This window comes from Schistocerca cancellata, chromosome 1 (assembly GCF_023864275.1).
Source record: "Schistocerca cancellata isolate TAMUIC-IGC-003103 chromosome 1, iqSchCanc2.1, whole genome shotgun sequence".
Taxonomy (NCBI): domain Eukaryota; kingdom Metazoa; phylum Arthropoda; class Insecta; order Orthoptera; family Acrididae; genus Schistocerca; species Schistocerca cancellata.
The window spans coordinates 670,379,669-670,403,456 of NC_064626.1; the positions used below are offsets into that span (position 1 = coordinate 670,379,669).

The following is a 23,788-nucleotide window of genomic DNA, read 5'->3' on the forward strand; positions in this document are numbered from 1 at the left end:
TTGTTACATTCCATCCTGGATTTTCCATTGTTTGAATTAGGTAAGCTAATATGCAAATATTATTTTGTTTGTTTTCTAGAGTTTTGTATACTCTTTCTAAGGAAAGCAGTAATATGGTTTGTTAAAAGTTCTGTTTTAAGAGAATTTCTACCCTTTTTTGGTGATAAGTGTCATTGCTGGCAATACAGGAATTTTTAGGGGAGGTTAGCTTAATTTAGTGCAAGTAATTCCGCTATTTTTCTGTATTGAATTATGAAAGGAAAGTAATAAACCAAACAATGGATATGACCAGCAAAGCCTGAGTTATGTAAACAATTATTAATTAATAACTAAACAGATGGAATTACTGTTCTCTGTAGGCTAACAATAGTAGGGCCTTAGAACCAATTTTTAGGGACCTTGAAGGTGAAGCCAGGGGTGATGATAATTCTGCAGGGTTGGCAATCATCTTCATTCTCTGCCCCCAAAGTCACCCTCCTTCTGTGAAGTACCTCCCAGGGAGGGTTCCTTAGGATGGAGGATGGGATGGAGTCTGCCTTCTTCGGTTCTAATATTCCTAGTTCTCTTTTTCCCCTTCTTTCTTCTCCACAATGAGTACCATTTCTACGCTCTCTTTCCACATGCAATATTTCCACTGTGGGAACCCTTCTCTTATTCAGTAAAGTAAAATATGTTTTCACACAATTGCCAGAGAGATAACACACAAATAATTTCCGGATGTAGTTAATGCATAACAAAAATTATAAATAAGCTTAATATTCATTTGACATTAGACAAGTCACAATAAGTGCCTAATACTCATCCTGAATAACAGAAGTATTTATGATGAACAGAGAGCGGTGGGTGTTTTATAGGCCTCCTTTGTGGCAAGGTTACACACACAAGGAATTAGAGATAATGAAGAATGGTTGACCGACAGAACGGTCATGTATATAAGTTACTTTGAGAATTCATATTCCCATTAAGTGAACGATTATTTTGTGAAAATGTGCTTGTAACTGTGATCAGATGGGCATTAGGTCAGGTAATGACTATGATTAGTAGTTAAGTATTCTTTGTGAAAAATCCACATGTAATAAATATTAATTGGTACAGACATGTCTTGATTAGAAATTTGTGAGTACTACTTATTGCGGGTTAACCCACAAACACTAATTTGTTAACACTATGATCATTTCATTCTTAAAGAGTAAGATGTAATGATACAAACTGTGTTTTAATCTGTGCATTTGGAAATGATAGGTGTGGTATAGGCAATGATTGTAATTTCTTCCAGTGTTTTAGTATCCCCACCCTCTGACATAACAATGTAGGCAGATGAGCTGGTGTTGGTAGAGCAGTGGAATAGGGTGGAAACCTGCCATGGAGGGCACAGGCAACATATAGTATGGGCAGACCCACTGATAGAAATGGGTACCTGTGTGTGGCAATAAGCCAAGCAGACGTGTGTTTATGCTGAGTTCAATCACCACAGACCTCACCTTATGACTCGTGCTGAGCATTGTTGCTGAGGGCTGTCATCATCCACCTGTGCCAGCCGCATGCTGATGTTATCCCCATGAATGTCTATGAGGTTTTGGACTTTCCGATTCTCATAGAGTGACTCAAATGGCGACTTTCATTTACTCTCATGTTCATTTGCCTGGTTAATACCGAGCCACCACTGGCTCGTGTAATACCTGCACCGACAGTGTAGTGTAGTGGCATTGTCACACCTGTGCAAATACTGAAGTGGCGACAAAGACCATTCTTATGCATGTGACACCCCTATTTTGTGGTTCCCAGCAGTTCTGCAATGATGGCACTTACCTACAAAGGGAGCAGAAGGAACAACCACAGCAACGCCAGCATCAGATGCAGATGCTGAAGAACAAAATACGCATTTGATTTGTGCCCTTGCCCCACCGGAGGCAGACCAGGTGCCCGTTCTGCAAGTTTCTTCCCCATTCCACTGTCGTTTACTGGTTTCAATGAATCAGGGAAAGGTGGGAGAATTACCTGCACTGGTTCCTGTTTCACTGCCAGGTAAGGTGTATTGTCAGTCCAGTTTATAAGGCCACTTTGTTATTGTTCAGCAGCACAACTGTCATTTTAAGTAACCCTAATGTGCTACCTCTTATGTGGACTCGCTAATTCAATACATGATTGTCCAGTTAGCGCCTGATTTCAAGGATCAGACTAAGGCTTATCCGGACAATGTTGACTACACCATTGTCCAGATTGTGGAATTGCATGAGCTGACAACATCAGTGTGGAGCATTCTTTTTGATAATTGGTAGGTAGTTCAACTATGTGTGCATGGTAAACAGCCTCTCATGCCCTGTGGGGACCCCAAGTAGCCTTGCCTCCCACAGAGTGACCATGTGTTGACACCATTGACAATTCTGAAGCAGCAGCATTGTGGCCCTGCAACATTATGGCACTGCCCTTCTTCGTCAACACCGAGCTCAGCAGGTTCGAGTCTGCTGAAGCATCATACTCTTGCCCCCGTTTTTTGGGTTCTCAGCACTGTCCTCTTTCTGCTTGTGGCAAACCGGCAGTCATGCCCCAACTGTCATTTGTCGCATATTCGACAAGACTGACCACAGATGGCAGCCCCATTTGAGGCATTTGCTTGCGACAGTCAGCGAGCCACGAGTTAGTTGTTAGATACCCTATGTTTTTGCTGGCCACTGCAGCCATCTCCGATACCCTGTACATGTTGCCCCCAGTGTATTTTGCTGATGGTTTAGGATGGACGACTGGTCAAAATTCAAGTAGACACAGCAGTGATGGTGAGCCTTATTAATTTAAAATAATACAGCTCTTGTATTGTCCAAGCTTGCAACACCTGCTATGTCAGGCTGTCTCTTACAGTAAACAGCGCACTCCCTTGTGGGGGCAATTTTCCATGTTCACACATTGTAAGAATGTGGTGTACCAATTTACATTGTTAGTTTCTGGTGCAGAATATTTTTTTGGCTAGAGACCTGTTTGTGTTTTTGGCTTGCATGTAGTTTACAATGTGCATTTACTGTCTAAATTCATTCCCTTTTATAAGTTGGACCCTTTACAGCAGTCGTACATCCTACTTTTTGAGGCTATCTGGGGTCAGGCAGATAGTTTAGAGGCTGTCAGCAGTATCTAAATTTTGTCACTGTCCCTGCATACCCTTCTCCATGGGTGTGACAAGGTAAAGGCCTAGTTCCATTGTTGGCAGGTTCAAGGTATCGTTTCTCCTATTTTGTTGAGTCAGTGGCCCCCCTCTGGCAGTCATTCAGAAGCCCCAACGGCACCATGTGCCTTTGTGGCTATTTTAAATACATGGTTAATGCGCAATATGCCATGGATTCATATCCAATACTAAGTTAGCAGAATTTTTGGTGAAGTTGTCAGGGTGCCAGTGTTTTAAACACATCATCTAGTGTGATGCCTACCTGCAGTTGCTGTCGCATGCAGTTCCTTAGACTTTCTTCGTCCTCAACATTGCCTTTGGATTTTGACAGTTTAATCTCTTACCTTTTGGAATCTCATTTTCACGAGGAATTTACCAATGGTATTTGGAGCAGTTGATTCAGGCCATTCACTGTTACCCTAGATGGGAGGAGCATTTTGAAACCTTGAGTTAGTTTTCACGTACCTCCTGGAGAATGGCCTTCATTGCAAGTTGGAAAAGTGCAGTTTTTTCTCCACAAAGGTACATTTTTTGGGACATGTGCTTAGCAAAGATGGCCTGTTCCCTATGGACCACTACATCAAAGCCATTGTCACAACCTGCTGGCACCCAAGAACCTGGAGGATCTCCAGTATTGCTTTGGGGAAGATTTTGTACTATTACGCTTGGTTCATTCTTCGGAACATGCGTATCTGCCATCCTCTTAGACAGCTTCATCAAAATGGCATCAAATTTGCCTAGTCTGCAAACTGTCAATGGGTTTTTCAGTCTCTCAAGCAGAAGTTGTACCCTGCTCCCTGGCTGGCTTCTTTTAAGCTGTTAAGCCTTCGGCCCTGGACTGTGACGCATCCCAAAATGGCATCCGTGCAGTCCTGCCCCATTGGAAACAGGATGGCATCAAACAACCCATTGCTTAGGCCCCAAGAAGTTTTCCACTGCACAGCATAATTATTCACAGATGGAAATGGAGGCGATTGCTATCATTTTTGGAGTTAAAAAGTTCCATGTTTTCCTCTATGGGGTGAAGTTCCTTCTTATCACCAACCACAAGCCATTGGTTTCCTTATGCAGGCCTCGTTTCAAGCTGCAAGATGGACTGCCCACTGAGTGCTGGTGTGTGCCCTATTTCTCAGTAACTATCACTATAACATTCACTACTGCTCCACTGCCCAGCATGCCAACACCAATGTGCTTTACAGCTACCAGAGGGGCCTGATGTAGAGTTTGATTGGCAGGAGGCTCTCACAGTCACAGTGGACGACACTTTGCAGCTCATCCTGTCCAATTTTCTGTCGACAGCATGAGAGGTCGCAACTACCATGGCCGCTGACTCACTTTTCTGGGAAATTGTTTCAGATGTCAAGGTGGATTGACTAGGTGCATCTCTTGAGGGGGTAGATTTGGTGTGTCATGATCAACTCAACATTGTCCATGGGATCCTAATGCTTGCCACAAAGGAACAATGCTGTCAAGTGGTCATCCCCCAGAGTTGCATCCTTGCAAACTCAAGCTGCTGCAAGTGTCATGCTGGGGTATGACTCTCATGAAAGCATTGACGCGATGTCACGTCTATTGGCTGGTGATCAATCATGATGTGGTGGACACCATGGAAGAAGAACTGACATGAAAATCACAATGACATCATAACAGCTGAAGCTTTTTGGCTGTCATCCTGTCAGCCGTCATTCAGGAGAGAATGAATGTCAATTACTATCGAAGGGAATCGTACTGAGAACATATACTGATACATCTACTTTGTCAAAGTATTGTATGAAGTGTTTGACTGTTGTAATAAATCAGTCAATATGTTGATAGTAATAATGAAGGCCGCTATATCATTTATTTAAAAATTAAGGTCTATGAGAGACCTTTCAGTTTTCCTGCATACAAGTTGCAGATAGGGGCAAAGTCAGCATTAACAAAAACATACATGGTTATTCTGACTTTGAACTTCAAACACAGCAGGTCAGATTATTGACACGTGACTGGAAATTTACTCTTGAGTACGGAGCAAGACATAATATACGAAACATGTCTCAAAGTTCAACGGTGTCAACATATAACACAATTCAGATACTGAACTTGAACTCTACGTTTGCACCTGAAGTACTAACAAATCTGACGAATAACATTTGCAATATAGTGTAAACATTGTAATTTCTTTTAACATGATCTTGTTTCTCAAATAAACCATTTCAAATTAGAATTTTCAATGTTATATCATCTTTTGTTTAGGTTACCCACATTCTAAAATATTTTACTTACATCTCGTGTATAGTCCTTTTTAACACCTTCATACACATTCGTTCCGTTTGGTTCATTGATCAGAACACCCTTCCATGGATTCCTGAAACACAATGCGATTCCTCCTTACTACTAATAAAGCAAACTAATTCCCGTAAGCTAATTATAGTTTTATTGCTTATTAGTACAAGTGTGAAACACAGTATATTTTCTCTGAATAAATCAAATGTCAGTAATAAATTAAACCAAAAATAATGAATAATTCCATTTAAAGAATCTTCACTAAAACAATTTTTGTTCTGGTATGACTACCAGGAAGGTCTGGATAAAAGTATGAATTAAAAACTCCTGAAATAAAAACTACAGTCTCAGAGTAAACTAGTAAGCAAGGCAGAGAAGACTCTGAAGAGAAAATGCTTCAGAATGTATCGTAATGCACTGTATAGAGAGTCAAAAGTAACAGCAAACAATATCAACCAACAGCACAGAACTGATCACCAGAAAACTATGAATGTGTTAAGTCTTGAACATAAAAAAAGAAAAATAATACTTTCTCTTTTTTGTACATGGGATTATTGCTATACATAATTTCAATATGAACCTTCTCTGTTTCAGCAGGATGACAACTCTTGTGAGTTCCTTCAGAAGCAGATTGCTATACATGTAGCAGGGGAAGACAGCAGCTTGTGAGTATGTCAGCTGGTGCCGACATTACAGTCCGAACTACAAACACTGCCCCACTTACAACACTGACAATGAGATGATTGATGTGACATTTGCCTCTATGACTTAGCTATTCACGGTGCGTATGCACAGTGAGCACTTTTCTCTTACTGTGCCCCTTGTCACCTTCTGATAGTGGACAACTATAAGTATGGCCATAATACGGAAACAGCTATGAGCCAGCACTGACAGGACAACTTTTAATAGATAAAGTTATGGAATGTGGAAGGCAATGGATGCCATTACATTATTCATTCCTAGTAAATACAACACTCTGTTGAGACTTTCATCATGGTTTCCTCCAAAGCAAAATATTCTGGTAGTAAAATAGTACCCACCTGTCCCCAATTTTATCTCCAGGCAGCTGAAATTTTTAAAGACAAGATGAAGGAAGTAAACATTCGAACTGCCTACAAAACACATGTAATATAATGACACTTCAAGGAGCTATTGGCATAGAAAAGAAACGGAATGACCTTACAAGAGGTGTAGTAAAGGCAGAAGAAGAGGTACTTGGACTGATAAATGCAGAAACATGGCAGCTGTGGATAATGTGAGACACTGGAATTTGTAAAGACAAAATATAACAAAATAAAATAAAAACATTAAAAGCAATCTGAAATAAAAAATGGATAGAGAAAAGATGTTTATGTATGTACAAAAATGAAAGAGTAATGTAGATGGTGCACACAGATTGATAAATATTCACCTCACAGAATACAGAAGCAGGTGAACACAGCAATTATGGATGAAAATGTTAACTAGATATTGGAAGCAAATGTTGGGTCTCATAATGAGAGTTTTATTTCCAACATCTAACAAGTGTAGCATACAGAAATGTGAGGGAGTGATGTATCTGGAAACACATACCAAACACGAAAAAAAAAATAAAGAATAGACAACATTAGTGGTCATGCTAACATCAAATAACATGCATTATATATTTTTGACTTTGAACACTTTGCATCAGGATAATTTTCACTATGTGCACTGTCACTACAGCATTCCCTTCCCCATCCCCTCCCCACAGTATTAATGATATCATCGGCTGAATTTCATGTGATGCCCGGACCACGTAAGAACTTGTTCAATTTCTTCCGTTGAGGCATCACTGCTCGACAGCAATTGCAGTGTAACTGGACTAGAATGCAGAGCAGGGAATGGGGTTGGCATGTCCGGTTGAACTGTCCAGATGCCTTATCCCAGTTGTTGTAGGTTGTGTAGTACACAGACTTTAACCTGTCCACTGAAACTGAAGTCAGAATTTCTCCAGCGTCTAACTGCTTGTCACCTCTTCTGAGCATGTTTTAAGGTCCATTAGAAGGTGACTGTCAGGTGTCTTGTTGAATGAAAATCCACTTGCATCTTTACAAATCACTGAAAACAAATAGATGATAAGATTGTTGTGTCATTGTTGCTATCAGACGCAGGGGTTGCTGTAAGTGGGATCACAGCTTAATAATGAAGTCCGATGCTTCAATAATGTCACTTGAAGTGCTGCTGAAAAATTCACCTGCTATGCGAATTAGTTATCTTGCACATCAGCCTTGCTCTGTTGTTCCTAAATCCTCTTTTATAGATGTGTGGATGACCTGTGGAATGATGGGTAGAATTTGTATCAAACACCGAATTGTGCCGACTTAATGATGCCTTCACCCTCATATAAAGTCATTCAAGCAATCTATTTGCCACTAGGTAGTATGCTGTGGTTCTAATCCTCTTTGTGCTCAACAGTACAACAAAAGCCTTTAACAGGTACAAGTTGAATTGTCTGCCCTGAGCTGTGGTGATACATACCGCCTGTAAAAAAGGGTGGTGGCAACCGTCTCTGCCATGAGGAAAACCTCCAGCTAGCATGTAAATCAAACAACTGCTGCAAGACAGTAGGTAGACCCCCCAGATGTTGGTAAAGGTCCTATTTTATCCAGATGTATATGTTCAAAACCCTGACTGGATCACAGAAATGTACTGAGTGGCACATGAATAAGCCAACTAATTTTACTGCACTGGCAGGCTGTGCACTGACACACTTAAGCCTTGAAATCTGTGCCTAAAGTCCGCCACCCAAAAACTCATTGGACCAATTTGATAGTGCCATGGCTGTGAAAGTTGATGTACTGAAGTGATGGCTTGTTGGTGGAAACCAGTTGTCACAAAAGAGCATTCTCTTGGTATTGACACATCATATCATATCCACACACTTGCTATCAGTAGCTGGATATGCCATAATTGTAGACTGGAAGGGTGTGCTCAAATCTTTTGTAACTCCAGATTGAGGAGTAGTGCTGCTGTGAGTGCCATGGTGTTCACATGACCTCTTGGATATAGGATAGTGCATCAGCCGGCACTTTGCTTTTCCCATCAACATGTATGATGTTGGTCGTGAACTGCTCAGTTTAATCTATTTGACAGACCTGGTGCGGCAAAGTTTTATTGGGCCTTTGTCAAAACGCATTTGTGTGAGACTTCTTGGTCAGTAACCAAGATGAATTGTTGCCTGTCAAGCATGTATCAAAACTTTTTAATGGTGGCATATACAGCATGTAGTTAACAACCGTACATGGACCAGTTTTATTATGCTGGAAAAAGCTTCTTACTAAAGAATATAATAGCCACCAGCATTGATTCATCTGCTGTTCCTGCATTACACCCACTGCCGTCACTGAAGCGTCGACCATGAAGGCAAGAGGTGCTTGCAGAGCTGCATGTGCCAACAGCGTCGCATCAGTGACAGCGGATTTCAATTTAACAAAAGCTGCTAGCAATCCATCAGTCAACTCTACTTTGCCACCAGATTTATGCATCCCTCATAGAGACTCTTTTGGTGGCACTGCTAAGAGCGCTGGGTCTGAAAGAAGCAACGAAAATAATTTGTGACTCCCAGAAACTGACGTAACTTGCATATTGTTGCCAGCTTTGGGTAATTGACTATTGCCTTGACCTTCTTCTGTGGCGGCCATACTCCATGAGTGTTAATAGTGTGGCCCAGAAACGGCACCTCTGTTGCACCAAAAACACACTTCGCCCGATTAATGAGCAAACCATGCACACAAAGATGGTCAAAAAGCTAGTGTAAATGTTCTAGGTGTTCTGCCTCTGAACTGGACGTTATTAACACATCATCAATGTAAATGAAACAGAATTCAAAATTGTGAGTCACTTCATCCACAAATATTTGAAAAGTCTGTCCGGCATTATGTAGACCAAGTGGAAACTTGGTGGATTCGCAGAGCAAAATGGTATGCACTGGCCATTTTAGGGATGTCTTCTGGTGCGACCAGTACTTGGTAGTATGCTCACATTAGATCAGTTGTAGAGAAGACACATTTAGTGTGCACATTATTTGCAAAGTCTTCAATATGCGGCACAGGATATCGGTCAGGTACATCCAGACAGATTCATTGACAACAATAACTGCAGGGACACCATATGTTAGTTTCCTTTGGCACTACATGGAGTGACAAGGCCCAGTTGCTAATGGATGTTTGGTAGATTCCTTGTGCCAGCATGAAGGCATACTCTGTTTCACTGCTCTTTAAGGTCTCGAGTTTCAAATGTCATGCTCATGCATGAATCAGTGGGCCTGGCGCTCTCAGGATATGGTGCACTGTATAGGATATGGTGCACTGTATAATGTTACAGTGGAACAAGTGTGGGTGACAGCTCCGTAATTTATAGAAACTGTCTAAGACGTGTAAGATATGGTGAATCTCCTGTTATTGTATGTAATCCAGCACACTCACTGTGACTACATTAATCTTGGCTACTTTGGCTGATCATCAAATCCAGAAAATGGTGATGTCGAAGATCTGAGAACAAAAAAATGACAAGAAGTCTGTTCCTATCGGGTGAATCACATTAGTGAATGTGAACTGCTGTTCAAATCTATACTGGAGACCCAGGTAAAGGGCTAATGTTACCCGTCCACACATCCGAATGGTGGAGTTGCTGGCAGCAAGCAGATGCTAATCATCGCAACTACAGTGAAGCAGGCTGGTTTCTGGGTAAACTGACAGTTACTCGCCTGTGTCCACACCAAGAACAGTTGTTTCTTGTATCGTTTCATAATAAAAAGCTAACTGCTGTTACCCGGACAGTCAGTTGCCATCATTACTGACTTCTCAAGGCATTTCCCATGCCGCTGGGCTGTTCCTTGTCTCTGTACATGGTGTATACGCGGACAAGGAAAAAAGTCCCGGATTTTTCCCAAATTTCCCAGCTAAAAATACACTTTCTCCCAGGTGAAAACACTTTTCATGTTAAGTGACAGTATACTTTCCCTCACAACCATAAAACTTATCAGTCCTTTGAATGGTTATGGTTTTATACACCAGTGTCGAATTTCCCAGCACTTTAGAAAACGAAACTCAGGGGGGAAAAAACACATTTTGGAAAGCACTTTGATGTGCACCAAAATGTACGCTGCACATTTCCATGTTATGAAAGTACAAATTTGAATTCCACCAAACATTGCATGTTACTTTCTGAAGCACTGAAACTGAGACTGTGATATGCTCTTGTAAGCTAGTCATAGCTCATCACATGATCTAGCCAGCTGATGACAGCAGATATTCAGAGCATAGGACACGTGATATAGTCAGCCAATAGCAACAACACTGTTGTAGCTCGAACACACAAATAGGAAAAGTTTAAATTAATGTACATAGTGTTGCTACAAGAAAAGCAAAGCTTTCACATATAATGTTGATCTTTTTTGTGCACGTTACGCTTTAAGATGCATCACACAAATGTGCCAGTAAAATTTTTAATTACAACGTATATATCATCTTCTGGGCTCGAAATGCTTTTAATTGTCATCCACAAAAAGTTGATTTTTATAAGAGAGTCGAACACACTGTGATTTAAGAAATTCATTATACATTCTCACACATAGTTCACCTTGCGTAAAAGGAAAGGTACTTTGAAAGTAACACTTTTCAAACCACCATTTACAATATTTTCCCGTGACCTGTCTGAAAAAGGTTTGTTTCAACAGTTGCCACAGAGCACCAGATTAACAGGCGTCACCATACTTGTGCAGCTACGATGATGCAGAAAGCCCGTATGTTCATATGTGTAAAATATTAAAAGATTTTACATTATGCCATAAAAGAAAAGACTTCAGAGGATACTCCAAGAGCATCAGAATGTCGTGAACCATACTAAAATGCATAATTTGGGTTAAAGTGCTCTCTCATATGTCCAGATTCCCAATGAAGAAGGCCTCGACATTGTATTAAGCTTTTCAGTGTGGTTTTTGGGATGTAAATTTTCTTGGAGTACCTGTACTGCATTATCTCATGTTTGGTTCTTTATTATGGCATAATGCCATACGTGATAGAAGATGAAAATGTGCCCTTGAAATGCAGCGAACAGTTGATACCAGCCAATAGTGTGGAATTAAATACTTCATTTCAAACAAATTGACTGCCTCAGCGGAAAAGATTAATAAAAGCCAAATTTCTTTAGCAAACTGACAAAAATAACTTCATGTTCTGCAAGGCAATTAATGCTTTACTGTCAGAAAAGTGGAAATAAAATAAAATCTGAAACTAATAACATACTTTCGCCTTCTGTAGTTATGTGAATGTATTTTAATTCACTTGATAGCTCCAGGCCACAGGAATCCATTTTGTTTTCATTTGATATGAGAGCAGTAAACGAAGAGGAAACGGCACAATCACTACAAATAAACACGGGTTACGTGGTGAGCACCCATCTCTCCACTACAACTCAGACTGCTCTACCCAACAGCCCTGCGTCTATGATATTTCTGAACTGGGGTACTACTAGATAATGGCGCCCCCCTCCCCCTCCCCTCCCCTCCCCGCTCTTCGAGTGTTTGAGGCAGGACACCAAAAATTTAAAAAAAACATGTTTATTTTGTAGCACACATCTTTCTGAAGAGTCTGGTACATGAAACATGTATGTTCAAGGAAATGTAGGACATGTTATTTGGTCTCAAGTGTGCCAAAGTGCAGTGCCATGCCTCTTCACACTGCATTCTTCTATCACATGCCACTGTTTTTCGCTCTGTAGATTCAAAGATATACATTTTGTAATGGTTGCCATTCAACTATATTCAGGACAGTGGAAATTAAAATGTCCTGTGGTGCCTCTCCTGCTCCCAGCTGAATTGAATCTTGCCCTCTTAAAAAAAACTCGCAAATAATACCGGATGGGATTATTTGTAACTGGGAGAACAAGAACTCTTCAGAAAATTTGCACTCTTTCTTGCCTATTAGCTTGCTGTTCTGTGCGACATAAAATTAAATCTAGGATACATAATGTATACCAGTAAAGACGAGGGACAAGCAAGACAATATACATTTCTTGAATCCTTTAAGTCCTAGAATTTTTCTCTCTCTAATCTTACTACAGCTTGACATGAGGTGCTTTCCTTTCTGCGAAAGAATCTATTACCTCTTCAAAGTTCGATAAACATTTTGCTACATGAAAAGACAAAATGTTGTTGTCTAATACTGAAAAAAACTGTTAATACTAATAATACCCAATACTGGTGTGGTTTCTCGATCTGATTACGACTGTTTTGTCACTGTCTGCTTGATAAAATGAAATAGGTCTAATACTGCAGCAATTGTAACACACCAAATAAACGAGACTGTCTTGGCACAAATGATCATTTTCACAACACAGCAGAATATAAATCACAAAGGAGCAATATCAAATGCCTAGTAGGCCTACTGCAAGCAAAATCCTTTATATTAGGAAATAGTTTCACATTTCATTCATATGCTCCAGCTTCTCAAGCATGAGTTAGAAAAGTAGTAGTATGAAATTTTTATATAAATTTAGAATTGTCATATTCTTCCATAATTTGTGTGATGTCCTTGTTTCTTCTCCTTCCTCGTTCTGACAAACAATCTTGTCATCACTAATTCTGTAACTGTTGTGTCAGTGTCAAAACTTAATCCTCGGTTAACTTCACTAACGCCACCACAATCACCGGTCTACTTACCCCGCGTTTATTCTCCGGTTAGGCATCATTACGTGTTCATACAAAACGTTTTCCACATTACTCCCAGAATATAACTTAAGCAGCTGCTAGTCGGGTACTGTACACCTGGCCCTTACTAGTGTGATGATCGGGCCAAAAATTTTCTGTCAAAATGTTATTTTCTTGGGTACACCGAGAAGATAATAAACTCAGAAATCAACTTTGAATGTGTTCAAAAACCAACAGGGAAGCATTTCAAAATCAAATGAGTAATCTATAGACCAACGACTGCTGGATGCTAGGTGCTTTGTAAAACAAGGTTTTTTCCTCAAGAGTATGAATTTGGCATCCCCCAGCCCCTCTGGAATTGCTGCCCGGGGCAAATAACCCAGTTTGCCCCTCCCCCCTTTCCATGCCTGTTGCACTTGCATGAATCTGGCAGCTTGGCGTCACCAGTAATTTTTTTCTGGATAGCATCTGAATGCTTCCTGCTATTGCTTATACAGCTAACAGCCACACCTGGGGAGGGGGGAGGGGGGGTAGCCACACACGGGAGAAGGTACTACTCATTCACAACTCAGCTGCACATGAGCCTGCTCGCAACTGCTCAAACAAATACACTCCTGGAAATTGAAATAAGAACACCGTGAATTCATTGTCCCAGGAAGGTGAAACTTTATTGACACATTCCTGGGGTCAGATACATCACATGATCACACTGACAGAACCACAGGCACATAGACACAGGCAACAGAGCATGCACAATGTCGGCACTAGTACAGTGTATATCCACCTTTCGCAGCAATGCAGGCTGCTATTCTCCCATGGAGACGATCGTAGAGATGTTGGATGTAGTCCTGTGGAACGGCTTGCCATGCCATTTCCAACTGGCGCCTCAGTTGGACCAGCGTTCGTGCTGGACGTGCAGACCGCGTCAGACGACGCTTCATCCAGTCCCAAACATGCTCAATGGGGGACAGATCCGGAGATCTTGCTGGCCAGGGTAGTTGACTTACACCTTCTAGAGCACGTTGGGTGGCACGGGATACATGCGGACGTGCATTGTCCTGTTGGAACAGCAAGTTCCCTTGCCGGTCTAGGAATGGTAGAACGATGGGTTCGATGACGGTTTGGATGTACCGTGCACTATTCAGTGTCCCCTCGACGATCACCAGTGGTGTACGGCCAGTGTAGGAGATCGCTCCCCACACCATGATACCGGGTGTTGGCCCTGTGTGCCTCGGTCGTATGCAGTCCTGATTGTGGCGCTCACCTGCACGGCGCCAAACACGCATACGACCATCATTGGCACCAAGGCAGAAGCGACTCTCATCGCTGAAGACGACACGTCTCCATTCGTCCCTCCATTCACGCCTGTCGCGACACCACTGGAGGCGGGCTGCACGATGTTGGGGCGTGAGCGGAAGATGGCCTAACGGTGTGCGGTGTGCCCAGCTTCATGGAGACGGTTGCGAATGGTCCTCACCGATACCCCAGGAGCAACAGTGTCCCTAATTTGCTGGGAAGTGGCGGTGCGGTCCCCTACGGCACTGCGTAGGATCCTACGGTCTTGGTGTGCATCCGTGCGTCGCTGCGGTCCGGTCCCAGGTCGACAGGCACGTGCACCTTCCGCCGACCACTGGCGACAACATCGATGTACTGTGGAGACCTCACGCCCCACGTGTTGAGCAATTCGGCGGTACGTCCACCCGGCCTCCCGCATGCCCACTATACGCCCTCGCTCAAAGTCCGTCAACTGCACATACGATTCACGTCCACGCTGTCGCGGCATGCTACCAGTGTTAAAGACTGCGATGGAGCTCCGTATGCCACGGCAAACTGGCTGACACTGACGGCGGCGGTACACAAATGCTGCGCAGCTAGCGCCATTCGACGGCCAACACCGCAGTTCCTGGTGTGTCCGCTGTGCCGTGCGTGTGATCATTGCTTGTACAGCCCTCTCGCAGTGTCCGGAGCAAGTATGGTGGATCTGACACACCGGTGTCAATGTGTTCTTTTTTCCATTTCCAGGAGTGTATAATGTAAACAGTTGGGATGTCACGCTCATGGGATGCAATTGTTTGTTATGAAGCATTTGTTGTCATGAAGCATTGCATAGTCTTCCTAAAGCCATTGACACATTTTGCTGTTGGCAGACACTTGTATGAGCACTGTGCTTTGTTGTAAATGGCGCATTTCATTTGCAACTTAAGTTTTATTTTTGTTTTTTTTTCCCTCATTGATGTTTTATTGGTGCAGTATTATTCTGCAGTAGTGGGATACAGTAATATCATTTGTCAGACTATCAGTTCTTACCAGTCAAAATTACAAAAATTTCACTGAAAACTAAAACAATGAAAAATTCCCAGAATTCTAAAAAATTGCCGGGTTTTTCCCAGTTTTCTTACAGACGAAAAAATTCCCAGGTATTTCTCAGTTCTCCCGGTTGTTCTGGGTTGTATACACCCTGTCTGTAACAAACCATCTATGGTACCAGCATGATTTTGTAGCTGACAGTGGGTGACTGTGATTCCTTGTTGAGCAGTAGCATCATCATCAGCTGTTAATCACCCGCAAAGCTGTACAACTTGTGTAGTAAGTTCCACCAGCTGTGCTTGAAGTGATACAAACATCACTGTGGTGCTGGTATCTGGTTGTGTCTTGACAATTACCACATTCATTCACAGATGGATGCACTTCAACAAACTGATCTGTCATCTGTGCAAGCGTGTCCCATGCTCCTGTGCACAGTGCAAGTATTTTTTGTGCTTCTGATGACAAGTGAGACAACCAAATGTTTCTCATAATGACATCAGGATTTTCTCTGCCCGGGGACTTGGTGTTTGTGTTGTCCTCATCAGTTCATCATCATTATCATTATTCGTGACAGGACTGGACTGTGTAAAAACCGCATTGTGTAAAAATTGGGACTTTATGTGTGCGCTGATGGCTGTGGAGTTGAGTGCCCCACAAACCAATCATCATCATCATCATCATCATCACCACCACCACCACCACCACCACCACCACCACCACCACCACCACCACCATCACAATGACATTGGTGACTGCACTGTTCACTAATGTCCACACACGATGAAGCAACAGTGAAGGTGTGTGATCACCTAGTTCTTCCATCTGCAGCAAATTCTCTAATCTCTTAGTTTCAGACTGCAATAAGTGCTTGATCAGTTCATTTTTTAGCACTGTATACCATTCTGTAGTTGGTATCACAACTAGAATGTCCTGTACATTGGTGGCCATCTCTTCATCTAGTACTGCGATAACATAACCATATATGGTTGTCGGCAATAACATATGCCTGCACAAACTGGCTTTTCAACCATGGATCTTTTTACGAGAATGGAAGTGGCTTCACTGCAATGTGGCTAGCTACCGTGCTTGCTGCCACCTCATCTGCAGTTGTGTGCTGCCATTTGAAAAAATGTAGTACGTTATGAACATCACACAGGTAATATGCGGCACAGCTGAGTCTTGATCATGTTGCATGACACAGCTGTTTCTTGCTACTCATGTTGTATCCAGCACAGTTATCTTATGATCATGTCAAGGTCACCAATAAATGTTTTTGTAAGACCTAAGGTATTTATTTCCAACATTTAAAAAGTGTAGCATACAGAAATGCGAGTGAGTGATATATCTGGACACACTTAGCAACCAAGGGAAAACAAAGACTTACTAACATTAGTGGTTATGTTAACACGAAATAACATACATTACACACCTCTGGCCTGGAATACCTTGCATAATAATAATTTTGCACTATGTGCATTGTCACTATACATGTAATTAAGAGAGGAGGTGGAAACATTACCTGGATATGTTTTATAGTTTTCCAGAAGAAATAAGGCCAAATGAAAATAGGACACAGTGTGAGAAGACAATGGGGGAGATTCAGCATTTATTTCTGAATTTCAAAAAGCTGTGCACAAACTCGGAAGGAACAAATGCTTAGGTGTTAATGAAATAGCAGCAGAATCCTTGCAGACCTCTCGCAAAAGAGCGAAGCAAAAGCTCCACCAGTTTATAAATGAGATTTATTAAAATTCTGAAGAAAGCAGGTGTGAACATGTGAGAAAATAACCACACAGTCTAGTGTTACATATATAAAAAATACTCAATAGATCACTTTATTTAAAAAACGGAAGGGAAAATATAAAGCATATGAGGACATAACCAGTTTGGTTTTGCGAGAAGCAGTGGCACCCAAGAAGAAATTTTAGCACTGCAGAAAACAACAGAGGGCACTTCAGGAAACCAAGGTAACAGACACTGCAGTCTCAGATTTGGACAAGGCTTTTCATGATGCTGAATGTAGTAAAATGTTTTCCATTCCTATGCAGTGTGGTACCAATTGTAGGGATAGAGGGGTAATCTGTTCCCTTAATGTGAAGCAGACTGCTGTTGTTAGCATTGATGCAGAGGAACAACATGCCAAATCAGGCAAGGTGCACAGCAGAGTTGATCATTTGTGACATTTCGGGAATCCACACTGTGTCTAATGTGAATAGAAATATTTGTTTAGTTTGCAGTAGTTATTATGCAACATTTTGTGATGCCAATGATTGAAATAGTTTAGGCACAAGATTTGTTACATGTGAAAATGTGTGGTGGTTTTGTTGTGCAAACGCATTGTAGATAGATGGAGAACAGAAAGATGCTGCAAGCTACTGGGTGTTTCCAGTCATGCAGTCCCTGGATGGCAGAGAGAATACGTTGGGCTGCAGTTGGCTGCTCAGAAGAAATATGAAAGATAATTGTTAAAAATGGTAGTAGTGATGTTAGTGTTCATTTTAATGGTTCACAAAAATTTTAGCAGGGTTTTAATGGGCACTATGAGAAAGCTGTCTGACCAGGGGGCTCTTTTGATCTATATAGTCATGTTCACATAACTAAGTTGGGCAACGAAGAGCGAGAGAGTCGCTACCTACGAATATTGTGGTTCAAAAGACTGACTGGACTAATTCCTGAAGAGATTGGTATAGCTTCCTATGGTTAATTGAGATACTGTTCAACTATGATTCAAGGCTGAACAGAATTTGAGTTCTTGATCAGTACAAGAGTAATTAAGAGGCTGAACTAGTTGAATGGCTGTATGTTAACAAATCATTTTCTGTTGAATGGTATTGTGGCTTGAGGATTATTTGGAATTAGCAAAAGTTCTGATTTGGTTCTGGGTTATTATACTAGTAGGCCTGTACTGAACCATCTTGTGAGGAAGTGTGGTATCTGTCTTTGCGTGGAACTGGTTGCTGAATTGCATTGAGTTTGTTTGTACGAATCAAGTACAGAGTATTGTGGTAACAGGCACCAGAAGCAAATTAAAGAACTTGAGATTTGTTATACAGCATTATTTGCCCTAACATGACATGATCCTTTATTCAAATTCGACATTATTTATTTTCCACAACAAACCATTAATTTGAACTACACCAAGAGCTACTATTCACTTTAGGGAAAACTGTACCAAATGTCCAACATGTGCTGTATTACCTAGTGGGGATAAAGCAGTTACTCAGTGATTGAGTAAGCAAGCACAAAATACAAGATGGGGCAGCCACAGCCTAAGTGGATAGGCTGCGTGCCCTACCTATTGTGGCCAAGCAAAGAAATCATGACCAAATCTTAAGTAATGTCAGACTAGTATGTTAAATGCGTCTTTATCTGTGCACAACTGTTGCCAACACAGGTTTCTCATTCGTGGTGTGTGTGTGTGTGTGTGTGTGTGTGTGTGTGTGTGTGTGTGTGTGTGTGTGTGTGTGTGTGTACTAAAATGTCTAGATGTAAATTATGCAGTGAAATCAGTTTTTCAGATGTCACACTACATCCCTCTCCAACAAGCAGACATGTCAATGAACAGGTTGACGCAATTTGAAACAGAATAATGCCTTCTGTTGTTAAGGAAGTTATTAATAAAACATGTACTGCAATAGTTGTATGCAGACTAATTCACGCAGTCAAGTGCATTATTTGACACCTGCAGCATATTATATAAATACGGATTGGTCTCTTGTGAATAATGTTTTATTTATAATTTAATTCCCACGTATTAAGAAGATGGAAGTGAAGATTAAAAAGGATATATAAGACAATGTACATTTTCAACAGGTGATACCCCACAGCTCCTATATATTTCAAAAAATATCATATTACCACCTTGAGGTGAACTGCTGGTAAAATACTTTATTTAAACAATCAGTTTCGTTGTCTGCCTGCCGTTAGATAATACATGAAGAAAAGTGGTCTCTGATTATCTTAGAAATCATCTTTGAAACAAGAGGTCAGTATATGCCAGAACAGCTAGTACACTTTGCTCGAGTCCATACACACTCAATACAACAAAGTTGGTGCTTCAATGACAAAAAATGATTTGGTTACAGGGATGTGATAATGAGTTTAAATGAATAATTATGGACTTCCTGAAAGCATTTAAAGGGGGGATTGATGGCCTAGAAAGTGAAGAACCTATAATCTAGTTAGTTGTTCTTAGGTTTGACAAGAAATCTACCTTGTCAAACAGTGTGAGGTGTGTTACATTACTGCAGTTGCAAGTACTGTTTTATTACGATACAAAGAAAGGATAAATTTGTAAATTGACTAGTGTTTTTGATGTATACTGACACTCATTTAGTTTTTGATATGAGATACATTGGATTAAAAATCGAGCCCTGACTTTTCTATGTTAGAAGGTCGTAATTACCTCCAACTATAAAATTGCTATGTTCCTTTGGTCATCTTTCTGTGATGTTAATATGTTTGACACAAATAATAAACATGAAATTCTTAAGAGTGTGCAACAAATGTGTGCTAGTTTTACAGGTACTACATGCAATCATTAATGTAATCATTCTGGTATAGTTCACGCCTACTGTCTAGAAGCAAACAAAAATATTATAATTTTTACAATATTTTATCAACATGAAACACAATCAATGTATATCTCCATGTAGTTCTGTATTACCATGGCAGGAATATATAATCTGTATTTCTTCTCTCTCTGTTGTTTATTGAGGCACAGCTGTTAAGAAGTGTGTCACTGCCAACCAGTAAGTGAGATTGATTCAACAGATGGGGGAATAACAAATTCTCTGCTGCAGATAAAGTAGATCTCTATACTTAAATACATATTGGAGATTATGATTACAAGTTAAAGTGATGGAACAGACACGAACAGGATCTACCAGGGACAACTGCAGTTACAACACGTATTTTATTGTCATGTCCCAGCTACAAGCACACCTAGTGAATGGTGCTTTAGTAAAGCTGGCACATTATTAACAAATTGGCACAGCCAATTAAAACGAGACTGCATCAGTGATCTACTGGTGATCAACAATAACTATACCTAGCGACTGGAAGAAAGTGCAGGCCATTTCCATTCTTAAGAAGGGCCTTAGGACAGATGCACAAAATTAGAGACTTACATTGCAAACATCAATCTGTTGCAGAATTAAGGACCATGTTTTATGCTCCAAGAATTATGATGTTTTTGGAGAATAAAAATCTCCCCTATAAAAAACAACATAGATTCCGCAAACACAGATACTGCAGAACTCAGCTCACTCTGTTCCTGGACAAGATCCACAGTACTGTAGACAATGGCGCTCAGGTCGATGCCACATTCCTCGACTTCAGGACAATGTCCCGCATTGCCGTTTGGTAAAAAAATACAAGCTTATCGAATATAGTAGCAGATTTTTGAGTGGATTCAAGACTTCCTTGTAGACAGAACTCAACATGTTGCTCTTAACAAAATAAAATCAACAAATGTAAAGGTAATTTCCTGAGTACCCCAAGGAAATGTGATAGGACTGTTACTCACTCTCTCTCTCTCTCTCTCTCTCTCTCTCTCTCTCTCTCTCTGTGTGTGTGTGTGTGTGTGTGTGTGTGTGTGTGTGTGTGTGTGTGTGTGTGTGTGTGATATTATATATATATATTTAAAAAGAAAGATGATGAGACTTACCAAACAAAAGCGCTGGCAGGTCGACAGACACACAAACAAACACAAACATACACACAAAAATCTAGCTTTCGCAACCAATGGTTGCCTCGTCAGGAAAGAGGGAAGGAGAAGGAAAGACAAAAGGATATGGGTTTTAAGGGAGAGGGTAAGGAGTCATTCCAATCCCGGGAGCGGAAAGACTTACCTTAGGGGGAAAAAAGGACAGGTATACACTCGCACACACACACATATCCATCCACACATACACAGACACAAGCAGACATTTGTAAATTTACAAATGTCTGCTTGTGTCTGTGTATGTGTGGATGGATATGTGTGTGTGTGCGCGCGAGTGTATACCTGTCCTTTTTTCCCCCTAAGGTAAGTCTTTCCGCTCCCGGGATTGGAATGACTCCTTACCCTCTCCCTTAAAACCCATATCCTTTTGTCTTTCCTTCTCCTTCCCTCTTTCCTGACGAGGCAACCATTGGTTGCGAAAGCTAGATTTTTGTGTGTATGTTTGTGTGTCTATCGACCTGCCAGCGCTTTTGTTTGGTAAGTCTCATCATCTTTCTTTTTAAATATATTTTTCCCATGTGGAATGTTTCCCTCTATTATATTCATATTATATATATATATATATATATAGGGAAACATTCCACGTGGGAAAATATATCTAAAAACAAAGATGATGAGACTTACCAAACAAAAGCGCTGGCAGGTCGATAGACACACAAACAAACACAAACATACACACAAAATTCAAGCTTTCGCAACAAACGGTTGCTTCGTCAGGAAAGAGGGAAGGAGAGGAAAAGACGAAACGATGTGGGTTTTAAGGGAGAGGGTAAGGAGTCATTCCAATCCCGGGAGCGGAAAGACTTACCTTAGGGGGAAAAAAGGACAGGTATACACTCGCACGCACACACACACATATCCATCCGCACATACACAGACACAAGCAGACATTTGTAAAGGCAAAGAGTTTGGGCAGAGATGTCAGTCGAGGCGGAAGTACAGAGGCAAAGATGTTGTTAAAAGACAGGTGAGGTATGAGCGGCGGCAAATTGAAATTAGAAATTAGCGGAGATTGAGGCCTGGCGGATAGCGAGGAGAGAGGATATGCTGAAGGGCAAGTTCCCATCTCCGGAGTTCTGACAGGTTGGTGTTAGTGGGAAGTATCCAGATTACCCGGACGGTGTAACACTGTGCCAAGATGTGCTGGCCGTGCACCAAGGCATGTTTAGCCACAGGGTGATCCTCATTACCAACAAACACTGTCTGCCTGTGTCCATTCATGAGAATGGACAGTTTGTTGCTGGTCATTCCCACATAGAAGGCTTCACAGTGTAGGCAGGTCAGTTGGTAAATCACGTGGGTGCTTTCACACGTGGCTCTGCCTTTGATCGTGTACGCCTTCCGGGTTACAGGACTGGAGTAGGTGGTGGTGGGAGGGTGCATGGGACAGGTTTTACATCGGGGGCGGTTACAAGGGTAGGAGCCAGAGGGTAGGGAAGGTGGTTTGGGGATTTCATAGGGATGAACTAAGAGGTTACGAAGGTTAGGTGGACGGCGGAAAGATACTCTTGGTGGAGTGGGGAGGATTTCATGAAGGATGGATCTCATTTCAGGGCAGGATTTGAGGAAGTCGTATCCCTGCCGGAGAGCCACATTCAGGGTCTGATCCAGTCCCGGAAAGTATCCTGTCACAAGTGGGGCACTTTTGGGGTTCTTCTGTGGGAGGTTCCGGGTTTGGGGAGATGAGGAAGTGGCTCTGGTTACTTGCTTCTCAACCAGGTGGGGAGGGTAGTTGCGGGATGTGAAAGCTGTTTTCAGGTTGTTGGTGTAATGGTTCAAGGATTCCGAACTGGAGCAGATTTGTTTGCCACGAAGACCTATGCTGTAGGGAAGGGACCGTTTGATGTGGAATGGGTGGCAGCTGTCATAATGGAGGTACTGTTGCTTGTTGGTGGGTTTGATGTGGACGGACGTGTGAAGCTGGCCATTGGACAGGTGGAGGTCAACGTCAAGGAAAGTGGCATGGGATTTAGAGTAGGACCAGGTGAATCTGATGGAACCAAAGGAGTTGAGGTTGGAGAGGAAATTCTGGAGTTCTTCTTCATTGTGAGTCCAGATCATGAAAATGTCATCAGTAAATCTGTACCAAACTTTGGGTTGGCAGGCCTGGGTAACCAAGAAGGCTTCCTCTAAGCGACCCATGAATAGGTTGGCGTACGAGGGGGCCATCCAGGTACCCATGGCTGTTCCCTTTAATTGCTGGTATGTCTGGCCTTCGAAAGAGAAGAAGTTGTGGGTCAGGATGAAGTTGGCTAAGGTAATGAGGAAAGAGGTTTTAGGTAGGGTGGCAGGTGATCGGCGTGAAAGGAAGTGCTCCATCGCAGCGAGGCCCTGGACATGCGGAATATTTGTGTATAAGGAAGTGGCATCAATGGTTACAAGGATGGTTTCCGGGGGTAACAGACTGGGTAGGGATTCCAGGCGTTCGAGAAAGTGGTTGGTGTATTTGATGAAGGATGGGAGACTGCATGTAATGGGTTGAAGGTGTTGATCTACGTAGGCAGAGATGCGTTCTGTGGGGGCTTGGTAACCAGCTACAATGGGACGGCCAGGATGATTGGGTTTGTGAATTTTAGGAAGAAGGTAGAAGGTAGGGGTGCGGGGTGTTGGTGGGGTCAGGAGGTTGATGGAGTCAGGTGAAAGGTTTTGTAGGGGGCCTAAGGTTCTG

At 41.8% G+C, this 23,788-nt stretch overlaps 1 protein-coding gene across 2 annotated transcripts in view; it reads right to left on the reverse strand.

Annotated features, from left to right (window-relative positions):
- The window catches only part of LOC126183865 (legumain-like), a 159,618-nt gene that overhangs the window by 96,215 nt on the left and 39,615 nt on the right, over window positions 1-23,788 (reverse strand). For both annotated transcript variants that reach the window (XM_049926168.1, XM_049926160.1), the window contains exon 4: window positions 5,420-5,501. In XM_049926168.1, coding sequence (XP_049782125.1) covers window positions 5,420-5,501 — 82 coding nt within the window. The remainder of the gene's footprint in view (window positions 1-5,419; window positions 5,502-23,788) is intronic.